General features: G+C 43.9%; 2 protein-coding genes across 2 annotated transcripts in view; one reads left to right on the top strand and one right to left on the bottom strand.

The window, feature by feature from the left end:
* mtch2 (mitochondrial carrier 2) overlaps positions 1-5620 on the top strand; it is an 11078-nt gene extending 5458 nt beyond the window's left edge. Inside the window, exons 5-13 of the mRNA XM_015400817.1 lie at positions 188-244; positions 875-932; positions 1004-1055; positions 1136-1195; positions 2954-3047; positions 3408-3455; positions 3529-3596; positions 3668-3743; positions 5088-5620. Coding sequence (XP_015256303.1) covers positions 188-244; positions 875-932; positions 1004-1055; positions 1136-1195; positions 2954-3047; positions 3408-3455; positions 3529-3596; positions 3668-3743; positions 5088-5174 — 600 coding nt within the window. The 3' untranslated portion in view covers positions 5175-5620. The remainder of the gene's footprint in view (positions 1-187; positions 245-874; positions 933-1003; positions 1056-1135; positions 1196-2953; positions 3048-3407; positions 3456-3528; positions 3597-3667; positions 3744-5087) is intronic.
* An 843-nt stretch (positions 5621-6463) lies between these two features.
* On the bottom strand, positions 6464-10892 carry LOC107101772 (zinc finger protein 414-like). The gene is made up of 5 exons (XM_015400818.1): positions 10640-10892; positions 7935-8051; positions 7752-7857; positions 7225-7664; positions 6464-6984 (listed from the first exon to the last, which is right to left on the bottom strand). Exons 1-5 carry the CDS (start codon positions 10671-10673, stop codon positions 6815-6817), a joined length of 867 nt encoding a protein of 288 aa, XP_015256304.1. The 5' UTR covers positions 10674-10892; the 3' UTR covers positions 6464-6814.
* Positions 10893-11322: the final 430 nt, after the last annotated feature.

Here is an 11322-nt window from a genome sequence, read left to right as displayed (position 1 = left end):
TTATCTCTTTTCAAAGGAAAATGATTGGGATGTGATTAAATCAAGAGAGCATAAAGGATTTCTTTGGGTTTATCTTAGTTTTTAACAGTCTTTGCAGGTCAGTATTATTTACCTAGCCTCTGATCTGGATAGATCCCTATAACATAGATGCTCAGTTGTTGTATCTGTTTTTGTCTCTGATGTGCAGGTAGTTGGGGGGCAGCAGAAAGCAGAGGAGGGTTCTCTTCTTCACGTTGTTAATGAGGTAAGACCCTTACTGCCTCTTCCACTGAATTGTTTCTTCTTCCTATTCCTTCGTTCCCGTCAGTCTGCTCCTTGTTCTCTACCAGCCTTAATGTCAGGTTCACAGCTTCCAGTGTTGATTTGGAAGGCCCCGTCATCTCAGCCACATGAACCAGCTGCATTAGCTTCCTCATTTATCAACTGAGTCATGGGACACACCCCCAATTGTCTGCGCTGCATTCTGGACACAGCTGGAGACAAACCAGTCCAGGCAGTTACTTGTTAAAGCTGTTGTTGCTGAGGTCCCGGTCCCTGTCCCTGTAGGACGGTCCCTATAGGACGCTCGCTGTCCCTGTAGGACGCTCGCTGTCCCTGTAGGACGCTCGCTGTCCCTGTAGGACGGTCCCTGTAGGACGCTCGCTGTCCCTGTAGGACGCTCGCTGTCCCTGTAGGACGGTTTCAGACATAGTTGTTGGATATTTTCCAGCAGTGTGGCTCTGAGAGCTTCAGATCATCAGAAAGCATCTTCTCTGTGAAGCAGGATGTGATCAGATGAATTAAGCTCTAAAACGGTCCCAGATGTCTTTCTATGTGAAGAGGTCACCTCTGAGGACCCTGATTACCTGAGCTGTCCTCCTCTGCTCGCCCACAGACCACCAAAGAGATGATCGCCCGTTCCTGCGCCACTGTCATCACACACCCGTTTCATGGTAAGCTGTCCGCCCGCCCATAGTCCTGAACCTGAAGCGGCTATCCGCTAACCTGCCTGCCCTTCTTTCAGTGATCACTCTCAGATGTATGGTTCAGTTTATTGGCAGAGAAACCAAATACAGGTAACGTCCAACTCCACCCATTCAGAGACGGTGATGGAGAAATAAAGCCCAGCCTCATGTCGTTTCTGTTCTGTTTTCAGCTACATGTTCGGCTCCATCATCACAGTCTACCGAGAAGAGGGAATCTGGGGCTTCTTTGCGTGAGTCTGTTAACCAGCCTGTGTGTCTGAAACGCATCATGACTGGAGAAACGCTGAACTCCATCTTTAAACAAGGAGCAGAAGCTCGATGATCTGGACTGAGCTCAGATTAGACCTCTATCCCAAACATATTAAATTAGACGGGCAGCTGAGGGATCAAACAAGAGCAGGCTATCCTGGAGACAGGTGTCTGGGGGGTTCCTCCCCCGGTGTCAGACTGATAATGAACCGACCCTCTGATGTTCTGCCCGGCAACAGAGCAGCAACATGGTTCCTGTCTGAAAGTGAGCTGAGCTTCGGCTGAAGGGTTAAAACTCGGAGGAAATAGAAAACATCCACAGTAGAGCCTGAGGGACTGTTTAGAGCCGCACCCAACTACCATGAAATGTTTCATATAGACTGCAAAGATTAAAGCCCAGATTGTTTTTCCTAGTTTCATTCAGTTTATTTCTATAGCTCCAATTCACATCATGTCACCTCAGGTCACTTTCCAGTTCAACCAGATCATCCAGTCAGATTGATTCAAAGTTTTCTATCTAAGGAAAACCAGCTGATTGCATCGACTCATTGACTCTTCAGCAATCCCTCACACTAAGCATGCTTGTAGCGACAGTGGAGAGGAAAAACTCACTTTGAACAGGAAGAAACCTCCAGCAGAACCAGGCTCAGTGTGAGCGGCCATCTGCTGAGGCCGACTGGGGTTCAAGGAGACAGAAGCAGACATAGAAAAAAAAGCATAGATACAAAAGCAACTGTCAACCAGCTCCACAGGCGGCCCCGTCCAGGAAACACACAGCCAGGCAGACGAGCTCCGAGCCACTCCCATGTCAGAGGATGAAGAGAGCACATCCAGTTAGTCACAGTCACAGAAACAGGACTACACTGGAAAACAGGCCGATCTCCAGCATCTAGAAACAAAGGTGTTGATGGCAGCAGCACAGCTGATATTTCTCTCCTTGACTATAAGCTTTGTCAAAAAGGAAAGTTTTAAGCCTAGCCTTAAAAGTAGACAGGGTGTCTGCCTCACAGACTAAAACTGGTAGTTGGTTCCACAGGAGAGGAGCCTGATAACTAAAAGATCTGCCTCCCATTCTACTTTTAGAAATTCTAGGAACCACTAGTAAACCTGCAGATTGAGAGCGAAGTGCTCTGTTAGGAACATAAGGAACAATCAGATCTCTGATATCAGATGGAGCTTGGCCATTTAAGGCTTTATATGTGAGAAGGAGGATTTTAAATTCTATTCTGGATTTAACAGGAAGCCAATGAAGAGAAGCCAGGATAGGAGATATGATCTCTCTTTTTCATTTCCATCAGAACTCTGGCTGCAGCATTTTGGATCAGCTGAAGGCTTTTAACTACAGTTTTTACATAAACACAAAGAATTGTCTTATAAACACCAATTATTAACAATTTCAAAGGAACTTAAATGGGGAAAAATAGAATATATCACTAACTGTGGTTCTGCTTTCCACCAGTAGGTGGTGACATGTTCAGATGAAGGTTCATGAACTGTGGGGGTCGTTAAAGCTATTAGCCAAACGGTTCGATGAGGCTTCATCACACCGTCACTAGCTCTTGCAAAGCATTGTGGGATATATCTGCTGGTTTAGTGAAGGTCAGCTTTGTGCATGCTAACAAGTCAGGACATGTTTGAACCGTTTAAAGCGCAGGGCTTGTTTCATCCAAACAGACGTAGATGTAGAGATGTAGATTGGTTGTTGTGACATTAAATGGTGTTTTGAACCCTCTCCTCAGTGGACTGATCCCCCGCCTGCTGGCTGACATCATTTCCTTGTGGATTTGTAACCTGCTGGCTCATGCCCTCAACAAATACGCCATTGATGACACGGTATGTAGGCTGCGGGACAGGATGGCTGCTGCTTCAGTCGGTCACCCATCGGATCTGTTGACCAACCTGTTGGCTCTCAGCAGCCATGTTTAAAGTGGGCCCCCAGGGGCCGCTGTTCTGCAGGTCAGCTGATTCTGATGAGTGGAGTTCAGCCTGTTAGTCTGCTGAAATCAGTTGTGCCTAAGCAGAGAAAGCTCTAGAACCTGCAGGACCTGGGCCCCTAGGGGCCACCTTTGGACATGCCTGGCTTAGAGGGTGTCTGGGAATCAGAGAAGCGGCATGCTGCAGGTTACTCATGAAGAAAACGGCTTTGTTTCCTGATCCATAGTAACTAATGATGATGGTTGGTTTGTTTTCCAGATGAACCACAAGGGGGAGATAAAGAGCGTCTCCACGGCGCTGACCGGGGTGAGTCTGAGCAGCGTGAGCAGAACGTTGTGCAGGATGAACATGGTCTCACGGTGTCCCTCCTCTCTTCCAGTTCTTGGCCAGCATGGTCACCTACCCCCTGGTTCTGGCGTCCAACCTGATGGCCGTCAATGACTGCGGGTGAGTGTGCAGCTTGGCTGTGGAAACGTCTCACACCACGTCCCCCACACTGACCTCTGTCTCTCCGTCAGGCTGGCTGGAGGCATGCCTCCGTACGCCCCCACCTACCCCAGCTGGTTGGACTGCTTGGCCCACCTGAGGAGGGAGGTAAGAACCAACAGGAGCCTGGTGCTTTGGTCACATGGTACAGAAGAACTAAGCCAGGCTGATTTTGGTCCCTGATGGTCCAACAGCTCAGCTCTGATGCTGTCTGCCCCAAAAACCCAAACTGGGCCACAGCTCAGCTTCCTCCTCCATCGGTTATGACCATTGCTTCAATTAATAGTGGCTTTTAGTGGCTGGGCTGAAGGAATTCTGGGTAATCCTCTCCTCAGACCCCATACAGTTCACACCTGGATCTATTCTACTACGCCCCTCCCGCCCGCCACTCTGCTCCGCCCGTTCTATTCTACTACGCCCCACCCGCCGGCCGTACTCCGCCAGCCCTGCTCTGCTCTGTTCCAGACCGCCCGCTCAAAGCGGCGCCTACAGCCTCCTCCACTCTGTTCCTGGAAGCTGGAGGAGAAAATGTAGAATATTATTATTATTCATAAAAGCAAAACATGCAGAAATGAACGCTTGATTTAATGATCAGCATCCATCACTTGTTCAGTTTCCAACATTTTATTTTTGCTGCTTTGTAACTAGGATCATATATTGGTTTGTTCTTTACTTCCAAGCCTACCATAGGAAGTTTCCAGACTTAAACTTTAAATCCTCTCAGTATAAAATAAATATTTAGATCTAGGTGAGAAATCTGCTTCCTGGTCTGTTGAAGCACCAATAGTTTGCATCCAATAACTGAATAAAACCTTCTTAGTTTTGGGGAATATGTCAGAATTGTTCTCTAATTAGTAGTTACCAATCTATCGTTAACATATTTTAATTTGAAAAACCGGATCTTCTCGCTGTTCTTTTTCCTGTTCGGCGCGATTGGAATAGCAGATCTTGCTAAAAATAGCTCTGCTCCGTATTTTGACGGTGACGGACAGAGAAGACGTCCATGTTTGGTGATGTTGGAGGAGTAACGGAGGATGTGGAACATCTCATTGGTTACCATGACAGACGTATGTCTGCAGGACGTATGCGGGCGGAGCGCTGACGGAGGATGTGGAATTCCTACTCAAGCTTTTATCTCTGATGCATTTGGATGATTCTGGCTAAAAACCCAACGATTCAGACTCAGGAAACGCTCAAATTAACCTCAGTGATTCATGAAAAATAGAAACAGTTTAAATAGACTCTGTCAATAATTAAATGTATTCATTTCTCCCTTTTTTTCACTCATTCCTGCATTAATGCCTCATTTGCAGAACATGAAAGATTGCGTTTTCAGAGCAGCACATTTCTAAATGGGGTTAGAGCTTCCTGATGAAGTGGATAAAGTTCTGTTTTAAAGTGTCTTCTCTATAAGGATGCAGATCCATGTCTGAGATGCTTCTTCTCTTTCAGGGGAACACAGGAAGAGGCAACAGCTTGTTTTTCCGGAAGCTTCCAGCTGGAAAGAAGTACGCCGTTGACCAGAAGAGATTTTTCTGAAGTCCTGAAGGAAGCTGGAGTTAGCTGTAATAATGAGATGAATCCCCCCCCCTCGGTCCAGACTAACCCTGTTATTTCTGCACTGGTTTACTTTGGATTCTGGCTTTAGGGTCTGTCCTAGGTTAAACAAGGTTAATTAAACCCCTCAGAGGTTCTGCTGAGGGGCCGTTTGGCCCCAGGCTTAAAGAACTTGATAACTCTGAGGTTTAATAATCAAGCCATTCAATTCCTCCATGTTTTCTAAAGATGATCTGATGATTCTGGGCTTTTCAGTCTGCATAATGTGTAAATGAGAGCTGGTTGGTTCTGACGGGCTCCCTGGGGCCCCACTTTGTAATCTTTCTTTTAAAAGCTGAACATGTCTACCTGTGTACGGATGTGAAGGAGAGTGCAGCTGAAGGTGCTTGTATAAACTTCTGATTGACCCAAATGACTCTTCTGACCTGATCTGTTCTGGTTTGGGAAACAAATAGAAGTAGACAGAGTAGAATGGCACATCCCTCAATCCTCTGGGATTTCGGCGGAATAGAAATAATTCCAGGATCAGACTGAGAGGCCATAACCAGGTTAAACATCCTGCATCCAATTAGATTGGTCAGATTAGCACTCAGACATGTTCTAGAGGCCACATTGTGACCTCTGACCTCTTCATCACACCTCCACCCCGTGCTTATACCCGATCCGTCCGGAAGCACGACCCGTCCTGCGCCAACCGGATAATGAGATCTAGATCCCTGAAAAACTACGCAACAACGGTACTAAAATAACTTTTATATATATATTTATATACTTATACTACTATATATTATATACTTAAAACATAGAATCCATCATATTGAAAAAAATGGAAGACTTTTCTGGAAGGAATGGATACGTTTCCATTCACTCCACTGTGTTGCGTAACGTCTTGATGAGAGAGCCGTCACAGGAACCTTCCAAAGGCTGGCTGTCGGGGTTTGGTTCAGGTTTTCAGGAGCCAAATGCAGAGGCCAGTTCTAGTTTTAATGGAGTTATTGCAGCTAAAAGAGGCAGGAATCCAAAAATGCCAAATAAACCAGAAACACCAGGGAAAACATGCATGAGGATCTGCACAGGGAGAGAACTTATGGCTGAATGAACAAAGATGGGACTAATGAGCTGATTGGGAGCAGGTGTGAACAGAGGATTCTAGAAGGAGCTAGAAAAAAGGAGACCAACAACAGAAAACCTAAGAACTCAAATACATCCAGAAAACAACAAAATAGGAATGAAACCAATAAAACTAGAAAAACTACGATCAGCGTGAAACTGAAAACTCATTTGAATTTATTTTTTAAGAATATTAAATATTTACGGAAATAGCAACATATTAATGTCTGGCGGCTGTAAATAAACCTTTTCTATTGAAGAAGCTGAGAGGAAAACCTTTTCTATAAGCAGCGGCTGCTGCAGGAACTCATCACATCTTAATGAACATCAGTCACATTTTATTAACAGTATGGAAGAGAGTGAAACCAGCAGCGCGTCAGACAAAATAAGATGACAGCAGAAGACTTTTTGCTAATAAAACATTCCAGCCATGTTGGATTTATCTCCTGTCTGATGGTGGCGCTGCCATGACGGGATCCGTTTCCGTCACCAGGCTGCCTGGATCCTCCGGTCTATGACTTGGGGAGCGCTCCCCCAGCATCTGGAGCAGACTTGCCGCCGCCGTGCTGACTGCTGATGTGCTGAGTCATGTCCTTGCGGTTGGTTAGCGTGTGACCACACTGAGTGCAGGTGTAGCGCCCCCTGGTGTGCTCCCACAGGACTCGTCTGTGGCTGGACATGGCTGAGGGCAGAGAAGGAGCAGTTAGGTCCAGGTTTCATTCACTGTCTGCTTCCTCATCAGAGGAAATAAAACTGGAGAACATGCTTATTGCCATGGCAACAATCAACCCCCCATCATAACAGCTGATCAGTGGCTGAGGTTCATCTTTATAAGTTGGTTGCTGAATGTAGGAAGCATTTTTTCACAGGAAGTAAAACGATCAGCTCATGGGAGGCCCTGTTGCTATGGAGACGGCCTGACCTTGATTCTTCCTCCAGACGGCGGCGGACGGAGCGTACGCCGGCGATCCTGTGGCCCTGCCCTGATTCTGGACATCAGGAGGCTCAGCAGCGGCAGGTTTGGCGCCGACGGGAAGCGTAGAGTCGTCGTCCGTGACGGGAGAGGCTTCAGAAAGCGGTGGCGGCTCCTGCAGTGTGAGGATAGGAGGGCCGAGGGCGGGGGGGTCAGCGGATTCCTGAGGAGGAGAGGAGGCGGGGACCGATCCCTCCGGCTGAGCTAGAGGAGCAGCTGACTGAGGCGAAGACTCCCACTCCAGCTGAGGGGGGGGCAGGTAGGTGGTCCTGGGGGCGGGGTTTGTAGCCACGGTGGGCGGGGCTTTGGCCCGCGGCATTTTGGAGCAGGTGTGCAGGTGAGCCAGCAGGCCTCTGTAGGAGCGGAGCTTGGTGCGGCAGCTCTCACACCTTCACAAGAGAGAGAGAGAGAGACAGCTGTGAGCGCCGCTCACAACAACAAACATCACATGACCTGCTGCTGCTGGTGAAACTCACTGGAAGTAGATGTTGGCTTTGTAGTGATGTCTGCCGTGTTCCAGCAGCTTCTGCATGCTGGGGAAGGAGGCGCTGCAGCCGCTGAAGGAGCACAGCAGCTTCTTACCTGCAGAGGGAGGCGCAGCGTAGCTTATTACGCTAACGGCTAATGCTATCAGATCTGCTGGAGATGAAGATGCTCACCAGGCAGGGACTGCACCGGGCTTTCATGGTCCTTCACGTGACTCTCCAGAGCATTGGTCTCTGAGTAAACACGCTTACATCCATGCAGGGGACACGGCAGCCTCCTGCTTCCTGACGCTGCGAGAGAAACATTCCAGCAGCAGGATGAGAGCCGATCCCTGACCTCTGTTACTCCCTGGATTACTGACCGCCTGTTGGTAGCACAGGCCGCCATATTGGTACTCCCTACTTAGACCGGTCAGAATGTAAACAATCTGTGCGCCACAGCATCGAACAACCATGATGTTCTGATTTTCAGGGAGGCTGAAGACTTTTAAAATAAATTCATTACTTTGATCCACACTGGCTGTTTAACAGCATCAGTAGATTAACTTTAACTTAGAATAAATAAATAGGTCCATCACATTGCAGAGTCATTATGACGTCAATGAAGTCTATAAATCATGTAATATAACATATTATACAAATAAATCACAATAAAGTTAAAGTTAATGGAGCAGAATAATACAGATGAGCCAAAAGTGCTAAATTATTGATGGTCATGTAGTTATACATGGATTGATGACATTGTTACGGTAATTACATTTTACAGGTCTGGTAATGCATGCAAGATATATATATATATATATATATATATATGTCCAGATCAAAAGTTCAAAGAGTTTTCTTTATTTCATGACTATGAAAATCATAGATTGACACTAAAGGCATCAAAACTATGAATTAAAACACGAATTATATACCTAACAAAAAAGTGTGGAAAAAGTGAAAATATATCTTATATTCCAGGTTCTTCTAAGCAGCAGATTTTGCTTTGATGACTAATGTTAGTCTGCAGACTAAACTATAGGATCCATCGGCTATAGATGGATTTATTGCTTAGTTCATCCACTGGGAAATTACCAGCGGAACGTCTTCCCTCACTCGAAAAATGATCTAGAAATAAGTTAATACTTCTTAAATTAAGTGTATTTACCCTTTATTTAAGCAGGTAAATGAGATAGTTTGCGAATAGAATTAATATTTTTACTCTTAAATTTTTACTCTTAAAATAATTAAATAACATGCACTTAAAATGAGACAATGCAACTGTGTTTACTTGTTTACAGTGTAAATTGTTTTGTTCCATTGGCAAAATGTTTCTTGTTGCACTTATTTTAAGAAAATAAATGACTTATCTAGATTTTGATTGTTCCTGTGCAGAGTCAGAAAACTGCTGGTTTCTGCAGCCAGATGCTGCACAGGGAGGCATTTTACTGGGGGGAGTACCAAGATGGTGGACGCTGGCTTCACTTTATTGGGCAATCAGCAATCCAGTGAATAGAGATCAGTGGGCCCACGCTGGAGGTTATTAATAAATATGAGAATAAAATAGCGATTATAAAGTTGTAACATTAGGGGAATGAAGTCGTCATAGAGCAGATAAATAATTTCCCTCTGGGATTATTAAAGTATTTCTGATTCTGAACCTGTTTCAGACAGAAAGCTTTCAGCTCGTAGGCGTTTCCACTTTTTCTAATACTGATAATTTAATGCTGGTGTCCTAAAAGATTTCACATTTCCTATAATAGATGCTCAACATTCAGCGTTTAACGGAAGACAGGGCTTCCTGTAAGAGTTTTCATAGAATACAACTTTATTCTCATTATATTATGACTTTATTTTCCTATAAATAAAATCTCTAGCCTGTCATAAGAGACCGTTCCCAACGTTACTTTTTTATACCAATATGTGTTTAAACCAATAAAAAAGGTTTGACAGTAATAATATAACAGAGTGCATGAAGAGCTGCATTTCATTACTGAGAATATTAAATCAGAATCTTTTAAACCACAGAAAATAAAACCTAAATAAATAAAATTCATAAAAAGGTCTCAGTAGCTTCATAGTTCATGTTTTTAGAGAAAAATTAAGATCTTCATATTTTACCATGTTTCAGAGATTTCAGATATAAATGAATTCTGATCAAAATAATCAGTGATGATTTGAATCCTGTCTGTTTATGAATGAAGAGCTTTATCACTTAGATCAGATCAGATCTGTTATCATATCTCTGGAAATAGATTCAGAAAAAGTTCATTTGGTTTTGATTCCATTTAGAAAATATGATGTATTTCTATAAACAGATTCCTTTACATTTTAAAGTGTTTCTATAGCTTTTGGTTCTATAGAAAGATTCACATAGAAGCTTCTTCATTGTTCAATTTTTATTTTTTTTCTTTGTATATTATGTCCTTTATGTTACCAGGGAATAAAGTTTTTCCGGTTATTTAACGGAGGATTTATGGGATGATAATCTATCAGTTGTTGAGTTTTATCAATGAATTGTGTTGCTAATCCTTTAATCTAATAAATTCAGTTTGAGGGTAAAAATTCTTCAAAATTGTTGATTTTTTTAGCACGTGACCATATGATCCATCAGGTGAACAACAGACCATCAACTATTTTATTCTTTCATCTTTATCTGTCATTAATAGTAAAATATTCTACAAACATGTCCTTTATTCTTCCAAATGGTTTTTAAAGTTCATAAATGATGTTTTTAAATCTGCAGCGGAAGTGTTTTTATTCTCTCAGGTCATTAGCTGCTAGGCTAGCTAGCTCCCAGCTAGCAGGTTAGCTTAAACCAGAGTCAAACTGGGCTAACATGCACTACTATCATAATAACATCTTTAATAAAAAGCTGAGGAGGAGAGAAAACAAACCTCCGCTTCCAGGCGACTCCATGACAGCAGCCATAATGTCGGAGAGAACAAAGAGGTTAGAAGACTACAATCCCAGAAGGCAATGCGGCAGCAGCTAACAACACAGCGCAGGTTAAGCTAATTCAAAGCTCCAAAGTTCACCACAAAAACAGGATTAATTTAGTTCCATCATTAATTAACCGAGACTAGCTGAGAAAGAACAACATTCAGCAGCAGCTGCTTCTTCCTCTGCTGCTGCTCAGCGACCGCTACCGCCCCCTAGCGGAGGGCCCGTTAACAGCGATGCGTGGGTGCGTGCGTGGAGCCCATATCTGTGCGCGTGTCGTTTCCAGAAAGTCATGTGACCGATCCAGGAGTTGTTGTTAACATACTAAACTGGGTTTAAAATCGTAATCGTAATCTTAGTCCACAAGCATCCTCATTCATATTTTCCCCTTAATTTAACGTTATGATAAATGTTTACATTATTTATTGGCTGCATCTAAAACTATCAAAGATATTCAATTTAAACATAGATATGAAATAATAGAATATAACCTCCAATAACTTCAATGATATCATTGTTCCAGGTCATCAACCATCTCAATAAAATTAATGTTAATGGAGCAGAATAATTCAGATGAGGCAAAAGTGCTAAATTGATGATGGTCATGTAATATACATGGATTGATGACATTGTTATG

This window comes from Cyprinodon variegatus, unplaced genomic scaffold (assembly GCF_000732505.1).
Source record: "Cyprinodon variegatus isolate N-32 unplaced genomic scaffold, C_variegatus-1.0 Scaffold1149, whole genome shotgun sequence".
In the NCBI taxonomy this organism is placed as follows: domain Eukaryota; kingdom Metazoa; phylum Chordata; class Actinopteri; order Cyprinodontiformes; family Cyprinodontidae; genus Cyprinodon; species Cyprinodon variegatus.
This window is presented reverse-complemented; position numbering and strand designations above follow the sequence as displayed.